General features: G+C 37.8%; 2 protein-coding genes across 5 annotated transcripts in view; both read right to left on the reverse strand.

Annotated features, from left to right (window-relative positions):
* Positions 1 to 3,507, reverse strand: part of LOC137496898 (sialin-like) — a 106,061-nt gene extending 102,554 nt beyond the window's left edge. For 2 of the 4 annotated variants that reach the window (XM_068225478.1, XM_068225481.1), the window contains exon 1: positions 3,426 to 3,507. In XM_068225478.1, coding sequence (XP_068081579.1) covers positions 3,426 to 3,441 — 16 coding nt within the window. In that variant the 5' untranslated portion in view covers positions 3,442 to 3,507. Of the gene's footprint in view, positions 1 to 953; positions 1,076 to 3,425 lie in introns of those variants that run through there. The other 2 variants (XM_068225482.1, XM_068225479.1) reach the window with 2 other exon arrangements.
* A 7,476-nt stretch (positions 3,508 to 10,983) lies between these two features.
* LOC136858760 (sialin) overlaps positions 10,984 to 15,094 on the reverse strand; it is a 104,943-nt gene continuing 100,832 nt past the window's right edge. The window contains exon 11 of the mRNA XM_068225739.1: positions 10,984 to 11,502. Coding sequence (XP_068081840.1) covers positions 11,290 to 11,502 — 213 coding nt within the window. The 3' untranslated portion in view covers positions 10,984 to 11,289. The remainder of the gene's footprint in view (positions 11,503 to 15,094) is intronic.

Consider the following 15,094-nt stretch of genomic DNA (forward strand, 5'->3'; position numbering starts at 1 on the left):
TATCATATGATTTTCTTTGCAGACTTTATCTAACACCAGTCCTTTTGATAAACCACAAACAAACTTGTCTTTTAGTCTCATCTAACATATTTCCTAACTTGCAATCTCTAGCCTTCCTCTTAATTCTTTTAAAGCTAGGCTGAGTGGCTCAGACGGTTGAGGCGCTGGCCTTCTGACCCCAACTTGGCAGGTTCGATCCTGGCTCAGTCCGGTGGTATTTGAAGGTGCTCAAATACGTCAGCCTCATGTCGGTAGATTTACTGGCACATAAAAGAACTCCTGCGGGACTAAATTCCGGCACCTCAGCGTCTCCAAAGACCATAAAAGAGTAGTTAGTGGGACGTAAAGCAAATAACATTATTATTAATTCTTTTAAAACACTGCCTTTTTTTTTCTTTATGTCGCACCGACATAAGACCTATAGGTCTTATGGCGACGATGGAATAGGGAAGGCCTAGGAGTATGAAGGAAGTGGCCATGGCCTTAATTAAAGTACAGCCTGGTGTGAAAATGGGAAACCATCTTCAGGTCTGCCAACAGTGGGATTCGAACCCACTATCTCCCAGATGCAAGTTCACAGCTGCGCAACCCTAACCATATGGTCAGCTTGTCTGGTGCCAAACTGTTTATTAAGACGAATAACTTACAGTAGATTGTATTTTTAGTATTTCCTATGCTTTCTTCCCACCTAATGTTAGCAAACACTGCCACTCTTCTAGCATCGTTAGCATAATTTGTTATGAAATACACCTCTTTGTTTCCTTGTCATAACATGTAATATGTTCAAGTCAGAGAGAGAGAGAATAAGAAAGGAACACACATAATAGGACAAACATAATGGCAGGTCAGTGCGCGAGGAGGGAGCAAGATAAATACCTGATGAGGTCAAACATGGAAACACAAAAGGACAAGAACAATCTGCACATATTCAAATAGAAAGACTCTCCCCTCACCATTCCCAGTTCTTCTACATCCATCTCTTCTCAGCCCCCAACAAGCTCATTTCTGCTTCCCAGCTTCATCAGCAGGGTGGACATCAACACTCATTGAGGGGCTGTCTTGACAGATCTTCAGTCTTCATGTGGGATAAGTGTAGGGTAAGAACGAAGTTAGATACATACAGGAAAAGGGAAGAAACATAAGACTAAAATAAATACAGGTGGTAAAAGAATTGGAACACAAGATGAACCCCTGATTTGACAATTGTTTGTTCCTTTCCTATACTTATATTGTAATCCCATTGGCATCCTTTTCTCCTTTGGTGTTGTCCTGTGTTCCTATTCTTTTACCACCATCCTTGTCCTTCTCCTATTTCCTTTGCTCTCCCTTCCCACACTGACCTGTCATTATGTTTGTCTTATTATATGTGTTCCTTCCTTATCCACACCCACAAGCCCCCCCCCCCCCCCTGCTCATTGACTTGATTTAACATTTGTTTGTTCCTTTCCTATACATGTAATACAGGTATTAATTACAACATTCCTTACATAACTTCCTTCTACAAACATGGCATAATCACAATAAGAACAATAAAACACAGAGCATCAGCTAGCAACAATAACTAATTATCCACAGGTATTTTACAAAGACAAGTTTGACATCATAAACAAAACAAAACCAGTCTCAGAGGCAGTTATCATATCAATATAAATAACCTACAGGGATTGTGGTGACTTGTACAGAAAATGAAACATGCACCAAATCGCTCAAAGTTTGTTAAAAGAAAATTGAATTTATGGTCATAAGTGGTCATTCAATATATGATCGGGTGAGTTGGCCATGCGGTTAGGAGCGTGCAGCTGTGAGCTCGCATCCGGGAGATAGTGAGTTCAAACTCCACTGTCAGTAGCCCTGAATATGGTTTTCCGTGGTTTCCCATTTTCACACCAGGCAAATGCTGGGGCTGTACCTTAATTAAGGGCGCGGCCGCTTCCTTCCCATTCCCAGGCCTTTCCTATCCCATCGTCACTATAAGACCTATCTGTGTCTGTGCGACTTAAAAAAAACAAATAGAAAAAAATTCAATATATGAGAAGTTAGGGATGTTAAATTAATGTCATCATTTAGCATCCCTTTGACTGCATTTGTTACTAGAGATGCCAGTTTCCTGAAACTTTGTTGTGAACAACATTTATTTAATATATCTGCAGATACAGGTCTCTCGAATTTAAACTTTCAATTAAATATCAACTGAGTGAACCAGGAATCAAACCCATGATACATAGGAAGGAATAAAAGATGTGCAAAATCAATCTTTACCATTTAATGACCACTTTTTAATGTTATTTTCTGAAATAATTACGTAAACTCACGGTAGAAATGTACAGTCTACTCTGCAAGGATTATTTCATAATATGTTAGTTTCAATGCGGCTATTCTTACCTATAAATGATTCTGGAGGAGAGGTGTTCATTATGCCTGCCAGGATCCAACCCACCTGCCCCAAAGAAGTATATTTACTTTTATAACCTAAAGTAGTGGGGATCACGGGCATTGGCTGACGTTATCAACCACTGCAAAAGAAAAAAGACTAAGGAGGCCCACGAAGTTTGAAAGTGTCATGGCATCAGACGGTAACCTTACACTTTCTCAATTCCTCCTTTAATCTCAGGGCTTACAGCAAGAAATAAAGGTCATTTATTAGTTTTAACGTATTTTTGCACATCCAGGCCAATCTCTGTCATGAGAACAGTGGCCCATTCAGGGCCACTCTCTTTTCGAGAGACTCTTTCCTATCATCACGGCACATACTGTCCACACGGCAAGAGAAAAGTAATTTAGTAGTTGTAACCTATCTTCGCACATCCAGGCCAATCTCTGCCATGAGAACAGTGGCCCCTTTGGGGCCGCACTCCCTTCGAGAGGCTCTTTTCTATTGCCATGGCGCATACTGTCCACATGGCGAGAAAAAAACTATAGGCATATCAAACCAACAGTTGGCAGCAGTGCTATTCTACTCACATCTACTTACCTCAGCGCTACTAGTGGAAACCTAAGTATTAAACAAAGGACAGTAACTTCGTATGTGCCGCATAGTGTTGCCTCGTGTTACTAACATTGCAGGGTAGACTCTACAGCTTTGCCAAACTCACTTTTGCAAATTTTCTTTAAACTACTGGTTTTAAATGAATCACTATTGAAGAGTGGGCAAACATAAACAGTATGAACAAACTTTGAAATTTAATGACCAGTATGGCCAACCTTCTGAATCAAATTAACACTATTTTTTCCAATTGACAACTTTCTCAAATTGTTAGATGATAAAATTACTCCAGTAACTGAGCAAGTTATACAAATTTGTCATTTTTTTTGTAAGAGTAGGGCTAATGAGCATCCATTTACAGCTTAAATCATCACATACATATGACCACACATTAAATAATATTCTTTTAGGTCCATATAGGGTATTTTACATGTGATCATACCTGATGATGATTTCATGATAGCTGTGCTCCTCCAAAATACTGACTGCCTACTGAAGGAGAAATAACCTGACCCTACAGCAATTTATGGGTGCACATGAACACATGAGCAGTGATGCAGAATGATAAATACCTTGATCCTTTTTTAAGCCCTTTCATTGTCACGTACCTGCTCTAAGTCTCAAGGTTAATTCTGTAGGACAACTTCAAGCTGCAGATCCACTTTCAAGATAAAGGAAAGACTGACATTTGCAGAGACTTTTGAGTCTGTCATTTACCTACTACATTTCAGTTCAAAGCACTCTATTTCTTTGTTAGAGTAATGATGGTGATAAAACCCCATCCTTTGTATGATGGGTTGATGACCTTAGATGTTAGGCCCCTTTAAACAACAAGCATCAATCAATCAAGCCTTTCTATGGTATAAGTATGGCCAAATTAAGAAAAAATACACATTAATGCTGACCACTGGAATTTGAAATTTGTGTTTCCAATGAAAGTAGCCCTTCAGTCTGCCTCTGTAGGGGCTGATTATCTTTCTGTAATTTTTCACAACTTGTGTTACTGCCTGAGCTGAAGAAGAGGGTGTTAATCGTGTCTCATTACTACAACGCAGGAATCATGAGTAAATACCTGTGTACTTTGTTGTTCTCTATGTTTAAATTTTAAAGTAATACTTGTTTTTAGAAGGTAGTTCATTCTACAGCCTTATAAAACTTTGCAAGGAGTAAACTGTCATAAGAAATTAACCATGAAGTATGACCAGTAATTAATGAACTAATAACACTCCACAATAATGATATGACCACTGTAAACAAATTGGTTTTGGATGAAAACTTTATATACAGTGTTGTTATGTATTTTTTCATTGTACAAAGGAGATCTGTTATTGTTGTTAATGTTTTGGTCATCATTCCAAAAACTGATTTCATAGAGTCCTTCATGCCACCCTACTTTGTGCTAGCCTTTTCATTTACATATAACTACCGTATCCTACATCTACTCCAATCTCTTTGTCATGTCCATGCTCCAGTCTACCATACAGTTCTTACCCTCTACACTTCCCTCCTAAACTGACTGAACAGGTCCTGGGTGTCTCAGGAGGTGTCCCATCAATCTATTTCTTCTTCTTCTGTTCAAATTTTGCCAAATAATTCTGCTCACAACAACTCAATTCAGTATCTCCTCATTTGTAATCCAGTCAACTCATCTCACTTTCAGTATTATCTGGCTTTTCGCCAAGGAGTTCCAGGTTTGATTCCTGGCCAGGTCAATGATTTTTACTTTTGGTAGTTATTTCCTCTGGTTTGGGGACTGGGTGTTATTGCCACATTAGATTTCATCTTAAGATAGGACCTCATCCACACAGACATGCTGGTTGCCCATGGGTGTTGAATTGAAAAACCTGCACAAATTCTCTCCAGACACCACAATCTATTATACTTTCAGCACTCTTCTGTAAGACTACATCTCAAAAACTTCTATTTCCTTCTTACTACACTAATTATTATCCATTTTTCACTTCCATACAATGCCATGCTCCATGCAAGAGTCTTCAAAAACTTCTTCCCTATATACATACCTATATATGAAGTGTTGAATTTTTTTTTTTTTTTGTTTTGTTGGTCTTCCTTGCTTGTACTGATCTGCATTTTATGTCTTAATTACTTCTGATATTGTTAGTTATTTTACTATCCAAGAACAATATTATTTACATCCCTTAAGAATTATTTTCTTAACCTAATATTTTCTGCAACACCTGATTTTATTTGACTAAATTCTGTTATTTTTGTTTTGGATTTATGTATTTTCATCTTGTGCTCTTTCTCCAAGACAGTGTCCATATCACTCAGTAATTTCTCCAGGCCTTCAATAGATTCAGATAAAATAACAACATGATCATTACAGATGATATAGATGTTGATTCCCATAGGAAATCTTGGTGTTGGGATTGGCTTTGACACTGTGATGCATTGTGGGTAAAAACAGCACATTTTTGTCTTTTCTGGGAATGTATCATTGTAGGGTGGAGTTTTCTTGGCCTGGAACATAAACATGCTGGAGCTGACAGGTCTGTTTTCCCTTCCACAAATTCACTTTTGTTTTTTCTCATGGTACCAAGCAAAGTCAATTTAGGGTTTTTCAATAAACTTTCCATGGTCACATTCCTTTCTGTATTAGCATAGGGTCTTTCAACTACTGCTTTCGCGCTGTTATCTACAGAACATGGGCCATCGGGCTGTTTACCAACATATACCTCAAGGTGTGATGTATAAAACATTTTAGCACACACTATGCATAGATTTTAATCCCATATTCATTGGGCTTGCTTTAGATATACTGGTGAAAGCCACATCTTCTGAATACCGGGCGAGTTGGCCATGCGCGTAGTGGCACGCGGCTGTGAGCTTGCATCCGGGAGATAGTAGGTTCGAATCCCACTATCAGCAGCCCTGAAGATGGTTTTCCGTGGTTTCCCATTTTCACACCAGGCAAATGCTGGGGCTGTACCTTAATTAAGGCCATGGCTGCTTCCTTCCAACTCCTAGGCCTTTCCTATCCCATTGTCGCCATAAGACCTATCTGTGTCGGTGTGACGTAAAGCCCCTAGCAAAAAAAAGAAATCTTCTGAAAACCTCAAGTTTTCCTACCAAGCTTGACAATCTGCCACAAAAATATCAAATACATCCTGAATTACAGCCAATTTATCTGTTTCTTGTCTGTGCAGCCTCATTTCTTTGTTGTCAAATCCAGTGGCATATGCTGGGATCAAGATGTGGGCTACCAGTAGACTTAGGTTATCCCTTTTAGATAGTTGGTTTAGGAAATGTCAAGGCTTACACGTTTTGAGCTGCAGCCAATAGCCAATGGAGAAGCCTGCTGCGTTGTCAAGGCTGCTTCACAAGCTACTGACCTGGCCCCTGCCACTGCCAATACTCAACATCTGATCAGTCGAGATGGTAGCCTAAGGTTTAGCAAATTGAAGTCCAGCTTTGGGGCTAAATGGATAGAATGCTTGCCTTTGGTCTGATGGCCCCGGTTCAATTTTCAGAATCAACCACATCATGCTGTTAATTCCCCTGGCTTGGGGACTGGGTATTTATGACATCTTCGCCATTCATTTTATCCTCATTAGGTCGCCACCAAACTGCCTCCGTGGCTGAGATAGCAGCGCACCAGCCTCTCAACTCTGGGTTCTGTGGTTCAAATCCCGGTCACTCCATGTGAGATTTGTGCTGGACAAAGCGGAGGCGGGACAGGTTTTCCTCTGGGTACTGCATTTTTCCCTGTCATCTTTCATTCCAGCAACACTCTCCAATATCATTTCATTTCATTTGTCAGTCATTAATCATTGCCCCAGAGAAGTGCGACAGGCCTTGGCAGCTGGCACAATTCATATCATCGCCGCTAGATTGGGGCTTCTTTCATTCCATTCCCGACCCGGTCCAATGACTGGAAACAGGCTGTAGATTTTCATGGGTTGCCACCAAGCCTATACAGATGCCATGCATTATTATTATTATTATTATTATTATTATTATTATTATTATTATTATTATTATTATTATTATTATTATTATTATTATTATTATTATTATTATTATTATTATTATTATTATTATTATTATTATTATTATTATTATTATTATTATTATTAAATTAAAAAGTTGAATTTTACAGTGATCATACCTATCATTCACTGGTTAATTATCTTCCTTGGAAGATCAGTGGTGGTGTCCGACCCATGATCAAGGGTTCGATTCCAACCAACAAAAGAGAACACTAAACCTGAAAGATTGCATTTCATTTTAGCAGATCTGCCTATAAAAATAAAACTATATTACTCCTATAACAGCAGGCCTGCAGTGTCTTCCTACAAGGATGTAGAAGTAAACGGGAGTGAAATACCAGCACTCTGTTATCTATATAATTAAGTCAGAAGGATGAGGTGAGGAAGTATATACGATGAGTAAAGGGTGGTTGATACTTAGCAGTGGCAGTCTGATGGACCGAAGCCTAGCACACCTATCACCCACCTGGTCCCTGCGCCTGTAGGCGTACAGCAGCAAGCCGCTCGAGATGAATCGAGGGGAGAGGGATGAGAGTCTAGGCTGCAATATCAGTCTCCGAAGCCTTGTTCTCAGAAATACGTGCAACATCTTTTCTCATTGTTTTCAAGGTTTGCAAATGGAACAATGTGTCAGATGTTTACAATATAATGTGTTTTAGATTTCCATCATTCTCATTTGAGGTTAGGGCTTCACTGATAGCCTTGGTATCCCTCAGTATACGCCACTGGTCAAATCTAATATGCCTCAAAAGAAACTTAAATCTCTCCAGTGACAAAGTGAAACAAAATATCTCAATTGATGTACCATTAGTTGTCTTACATACACCAGAAAGTAACACAAGAGACCTAACAAAGCCTTCATTTTCACTAAGTCAGTGGGTCTTGCAGTTCAATATTCTTGGTAATAATGTTCATGGGTTATAGAAAGATTTGTACAATTGACCAGAATGTTTAGAATTCTAGCATGAAAAAAGCAGTTCCATATATTAACAATAGAAATCTAATTTCTTGCCAGTCCTTTCACCTCAGGCAAATGAGTTATGATATTCAATGAGTGAGTTCTCATATTTTCAGGAGGAATATGCATTTTCCATTTCATGAAACTGTCTTTCCCAATGAAATGCAGAATAATATCTTGTTAATTTTGTTGTGTAGATGACCCATTACCAATATCTTTCTCATCCTGTTTTCCTCCACGTCCTGTTCCAATTCTGAATCTTCTTCACGACATTCAAGTTGATCTTCTTCCACAAAATCTTCAAAATCTTCTGCAGTCACATCACTCTCTTCAGATTTCATCAGTAATTGCAGCATGTACTCTTGTTCATGTTCATAATTCATTTCCAACAAAGAACCGAATGTTAACTTTGGTGTGAGAGACCAAATGAAATTTTTGTTAAGAACTTGTGCCGGGCAATTAACATTCAAGCAGCAATAAGTAAACTGACTGATTTGAAGATACCATTGCTCAGAGTGTGGGATAAGCATGCACACCAAAGTTATAGCAGAATAATTGAGCAGTTAGCCTCAGAGACCAAATTTTAGTACTGGAAGGTTAATCACTTTATTTCCCTGTTATGATTTAAAGGGTCCTCATCATTCCTCACCACCTTTAAAAGTATTTACCTGTTTTCACACTCCTCAACAATTGTTTTAAACCCATCCCACAGGCTGTTTATATTTTTTGTTTACCATTTTACATTGATCATAATTGCTTTTAAAAAATTTTCCTATGCTACTCTTAGCAACCATATGGTGTTGCTTAGTAGTCCTACTTTTCCATTTCTTTGGATCCAATTCATTTTCAGCTATGACAAAGACAGCTTCGTGATCACTTATACCATCCCTCACTTCAGTTTCTCTATAGAGCTCGTTTGATTTTATCAGCAATACATCAAGAATATTTTTCCCTCTAGTTGGTTTTGTCACTTTCTGATTCAGCAGTCTTTTCTATATTAACTTAGCCTATTCACCATTTGTTGTTCATGCTTTCTGTCATTTGCGGTCCCTTCTCAGTTAACATTTGGTGAATTCAGATCACCCACTACTATAACGTTCCTTTCTGTGTCGTTCCCCACATAGCTGATTAACTTATCAATTAATTCTTGGGGCTGACTACCTAGATGTTAGGTCCCTTTACACGGCAAGCATCATCATCAAATAATTCTGCATCAGCATCAGTGCCAGGTCTGTACTCACTAAAACTTTAAGTTGCCTAGTATTTTTAGAGATAAATCTTATACCTAGAACTTCATGTTTCTCATCCTTAAGTTTTTTTGCAGTTTACAAATTCCTCTTTCACCAGGATTAATACTCCCCCTCCTATCGTTCCTAACCTGTTTCTATGATAAACACTCCAGTTCTGTGAGAACATTTCTGTGTCCATAGTATCACTTCTCAGCCATGAATCAATTCCTGTTAAAATATCTGGTAAATATATATTAAATTAATTCTGTTCCTTTCTTTAAAGTACATCTACAGCTTAACACTAACTACTTTATGTTATCCTTACTTGACTTCCTGCCTCTTATATTGACATCACCACTTCCTCTTCCACCTATTTCTTCTAAACAAAACCCATGACTTACATGTACCATTCTGGTTCAAGTTAAGGCCATTTGAATGTAGATCCCTATCCCCTACTCACCCATTAGCTCACTCCCAGTTTCCCACATACTCATTATATAGTCTCATTTAAACCCCCAATCACCCTACAGTCAGCACCCCCCGTACACAGTATATCACTGATAACAATCTCTGCTTCCTTAAACTTGTTTCGTGCTAACACAATTTCATATCTTGCCTCATCGGTGAAGTGGTAGTTTATAACATTCTTGTTATTACAGGTCCGCATTGAACTGGGAACATTGTTCTTGATAACATCTCAAAGGACTTAGTGCTCGTTTCCACCTCATTAGGATTGCTCCATTAAAGAGACACTGTAGTTTTTATTGAATTATTTCTACTACGATACTACGTCAAGTTTTAAGAAGTGCAATAAATTAAGCACATAGTGTTTCAAGACTATTCTATTTTATAATTTGTTGTTATTTAAATCCACTTTATATCATAAGTGAGCAAACCGGTTTGCATATGTTTTTATCACTTTATAGCATAAGTCTTTGACTTGTTGAAAATATGAACTTAGAGACAGTATATTTTTAACACAGTTTCATGTTGTTAATTTGGTTTTAAATTGTGAAGAATTTAACATTGATAAACTTATATGATGCCTTTGCTGGCAGGACCTAGTGTTTACAGTACACTATGTCTTCTGGTATAGGCTAGAGCAATTTTGTTACTTTCATTGACCTGTCTCAGTCTTATCCTTGGCTTTGACAATATGAAAGTGACTGAGGTATGAGTGATGCTAGTAAGGCCATTCTTTATGCAGCCAGTCCCTGCTATGAATGGTGTGAAAATGTTGCTCATAGGGTCAGTTGATGCATGCATTTCAGTGGGCTTGGCAGACTGATATGTAATAGCAACTTCTGGCTCAGTGAGGAAAGCAACGGGAAACTACATCACTCCTCACTTCCCTAGTATGCCTCTTCAGTGATGCCTAGGCAATCTATGACAGCTGATGGCGGAGCTGTTGAGGATCCAACCAGCCTTAGGGCTGACGACTGAACAAACTTATATGATTGTTAATTTTTCTACAAACTTCTATCAGCTGATGATGATGTAGTGGGGCATCAAAACTAGTACTGATTGAAAAATATATGTTGTAATTATACCTACGCAACAATTTTTATGTATTGAATAAGGTGGACCCAAAATTATAATAAAAGTTGTAAACTAGACATTGTCAAAGATCTTACCATAAGCATTTCCTTGCTAAAATACGCAACGTCTTTCGGCTCATTCCAACCTTGGTAATTTTACATTCTGGGCTTCTGTATCAAACCCCTCCCACCCTGTGTAATAGCAAGGATAAGAAGGAAAAATGGTCAAAATAATAGTAATCAGACTTTAGGAGGTAATTGTCAGTAAATTTTTATTATATTCTTTGATTTTTAGGGAATGATTTTGAAAGTATCCTCTCACTGAAATACCATATTTACTCATGTAATTTTCACCATATGTAATTTATGCAACCTGATTTATTTTCAAAGTGGGGAATTTTTTCATGTCTTTGACCTACTTGCCTATATTTTTAGTCAAGAAAGTGCATTAATTTTGTGAGTAAATTATATACCAAATTTATGTACATTGACTCTTGATAGTCCAATACAGTATTGTACAATTAGGTTTCCTTGTTTATGCCATTTGGTTTCTTAGTTTTGATCTGTACATTCAACAGTTTTTATTGAATTGTAATTCCTCCTGCTTATGGAATTTGTCATGGTAAAGTTTAGAACTAAGATTCTGTAATTCTTCACTAACAGCTGCCCTGTTACAGTTCCATGGCTGAATTTCTGAAGAACCACAACAAAGGTACAGAAGACCAGGAACAATAGCCATGGCTGCAGATATGAGAAACACCACTTGCCACTGACCAGGAGATTGCTGTAAAAGTTCAAGATGTGTTCAAGTACAAGTACTGTACTGTAACAGTGAAAGAAAAATAAACATACACTGTTAAATCTATCATTTCCTTGAAACAAATAACAAAAACAACAACAGTAATAACAACAATAACAACAATTGCTGGAATGAGAGAGGAAAAGTTGAAGAATTCCTCATCCAGTATATCCAGATTTGAATGTATGGTAAACATAATTAGTCTGAACTTACCAGCTATCAAGCCCCTTTGCAATGTTTCCAGGAAGAGAATGGCAATCTTATTCTGATTAATAATGAAATTGTGAATGATTAATATATATTTTGAGTCCTTACTAGATCACCCTCCTCAAGTATCAAAGATTTCATTATTTCTGGTCAGTCCTACATTTCACCTGATTCTCTTCCTCCTGATTGAGAATAAATCACTTAAATATTGCATCTCACCCCAACAACAGGACATCAGGCAAGACCTCCATAGTTACTGAACTTCTGAACATGGCTGGTCCCAATTTTGTTGCCAAAATGGAAGAACTCTTTCATGATATATGGAAAACAGAAACTATTTGTAAGGAGTGGCAATCAGTATTGTAGAACCTCTCCATAAAAAAAGGCAATAAAGCAGATGTAAATACTGTCATTACAGAGACATATTTCTTCATTCAAATGCCTATAAAATCTTCTCAGAAGCACGTCAAAGTCCATCCACAGATAATTGAATATCAAACCAGCTTTCAAAAGACCTGCTCTTGCAGCAAATATATAATTTCACTAAATATTATTTGGACATACGCTCCTCCTCACAGGAGTTTAAGAAAGTAAGTCTAAGACAAAGAGTATCATCAAAAACTCTTTCTTCTCACCAAAACCACTTGTATAAACTTTTGTTGATTTCAAGAAGGCCTATGATTCAGTCAACAGGTTCAGTCTTCTTGATATCCTCAAGGAGATTGGCATGGACAACAAGACTCATTCCATCATCAAACTAACTCTGACCAGCACCTATTCATGATGAAAATCTTTAAAAACTTTGAGATTAAGGCTGGTATTCATCAAGGCAATGGGTTCTCACCCATTCTTTTCAATTGTGTACTTGAAAACATCATCCATGAGTGGAGAAACAGGCTACCCAATAATGAGATTAGGCTGGGCACTGGATCCAAAGGAGTGAACATCGACTATCTTGTATTTGCAGATGATGTAGTCTTAATGGCAGTTGACCTCAACACCTCCTGCCTCCAGGTTGAAACAATACAAGTAGTATCATATTTTCTGACATGTAAGATACGCCTTTGTATAAAATGCACCCCAGAATTTAACACATTTTGTTAGGGAAGAAAAATTAAATTAAAAGTAAACAAATGACTATAATTTAAAGACACTTAACAAAATAGTGCAATAGCTTTTGAACAATGAAACCTACAAAATCCATGGCATTACCATCTGAATCTTCTCCTCCACCTATGTTATCATTTCCACTGATATCTGTTTCATTCTGTTCTTCATTATTGTCCATATGGTACAAAAAAATATCCTTACTTCCATCAAGGGCATTACTGATTCCACACTTAAGAAAATATTTAATGACAATTTGTTCCTTCACTTGCAACCCGAGTATTGGTGGGTAAACCATAGACTTAATTGACATGAGGAAATGCATGTCAGGCACTGACCATCTAGTGTATAACAAAGTATCAACGCAAAGATCCATGGTAGGCCTAGCAAGCCAGTGGTAGCGTCTTCAAATTGCTTTCAACAATCAAACGAGCTTCAGATGGAGATCAAAAATAATACCGAAATTGACAAAGTCTTCGAGCAGATCTGGCAGGTATGACGGCCAACATGGCTCCCATGAAAGACAGGTGTGTCAGAAGAACAATGTAAGAATTAGGACTATGAATATTTTGACCCTGACTGGAAAAACTGAAGAACTTATCGATATGATGAAGAAGAAAAATTTATTCATATTGGGAATGAGTGAAACAAAATGGAGAAAGGCAGGTAGCAATATTCTCAGAGATGGCTACAAGTTAGTATGGAGTGGACGCGAGGAAGAGGCCAGAAATGGTGTAGCTTTCCTGATAACAAAAGACATGGATGCCATTACCAAAGTATCCTATAAGAATGATAGGATCATTAAATTATCTATGCAGCTGGAGTCCACAAATTACATGGTAGTGCAGGTATATGCACCACATGTTGGATGTAGTGCGCAAGAGAAGGAACAATTCTGTCAAGATCTAATTGATGAAGAAAATGTCATCATCATTGGGGACTTAAATGCACAAGTTGGGACAGACAGACTTGGTTATGAGGAAATCATTGGACCACATGGGTTTGGGAACAGAAATGCAGAAGGCAAACAACTGCTTGATTTGTACAGAAGAAATGGATTGATCATCAAAAATACCTTCTTCCTAAAACAAGACAGCTACAAGATAAGATAGGTATAGCTGGGATGGAAAACATAAGTCGCTCATCAACTATATCATCACTAACAAAGGAGGAGGGAAATATGTAACTGATGTCAAAGTTATCCCCAGTGAGAGTATGGACAGTGATCATAGATTATTGATTGCAGACCTAAATCATGTGGCTAACACAACCCCAAAGAAAAGAAAAAGAAAATATAAAGTGAAGACTTGGAGATTAGAAGAAGCCAAGCTGAAGGAAGAATATTAAATAAGGATACAGAGACACTTACCAAAAGGGGAAATGAATACAGTAGAAGAAGAATGGAAAACTTTTAAGGATACTTTGGTGGGTGAAGCTAAAGACCTGTGTGGAGTAACAGGATCGACCATGAAAGAAAAAGAGACATCTTGGTGGAATGACAGTCAGATTGGCTATAAAAGAGAGAAATTGGGCAAAAAAGATGCTAGGCAAAGAAAAGCAAAGAGATGCACAAGATCCAGGTAGCCAAGAAGTAACTAAACTACAGGAACTCTACAGGGCAAAAAAACTTACAGCTAAGAGGATAGTAAGAGAAGAGAAAGAGAAAAACTGGAATGAGTTTGTGGAAAAGTTGGAAGAGGACAGCAGAGGAAACAAGATACTTCTTTACAGAGTAATTAAAAAAAGCTAAATAACCTAGAAGACATCAAGGTAATAGAGCAGTACGAGAGGAAGATGGAATGAGGAGAGAATTCAAGACCTACTTTGACAAGCTCCTGAATGGAGAGGCATCAAATGTAATTCAAAACAGAGAAGAATCTGGAAAAACTGAAGAGCCCAGTTAAAATATGGAGCCACCAATCACATGGCTAGAGATAGAGAAGAGCCTTAAAAGTATGAAGAAAGGGAAAGTTGCAGGAATAGATGAGTTAAGTGTGGACATGTTAAGAGCAGGAGGAACCCCAGTAATCCAATGGCTATATAGACTCCTAAATGTAGTATGGCAGAAAAATACCATCCCAGAAGACTCGAAGAAAGGTATAATTGTACCTATATTCAAGAAAGGCAGCAGACGGAATTGTACCAACAACCGTGGCATCACTCTACTCTCTCATGGACTAAAAATTCTGGAAAAATCTATAGAAAATAGACTACGAGAAATTGTAGAACCACTTTTAGAAGAGGAACTATATGGCTTTAGGCC

The sequence above is a fragment of the Anabrus simplex genome, chromosome 1 (genome assembly GCF_040414725.1).
Source record: "Anabrus simplex isolate iqAnaSimp1 chromosome 1, ASM4041472v1, whole genome shotgun sequence".
NCBI lineage: Eukaryota > Metazoa > Arthropoda > Insecta > Orthoptera > Tettigoniidae > Anabrus > Anabrus simplex.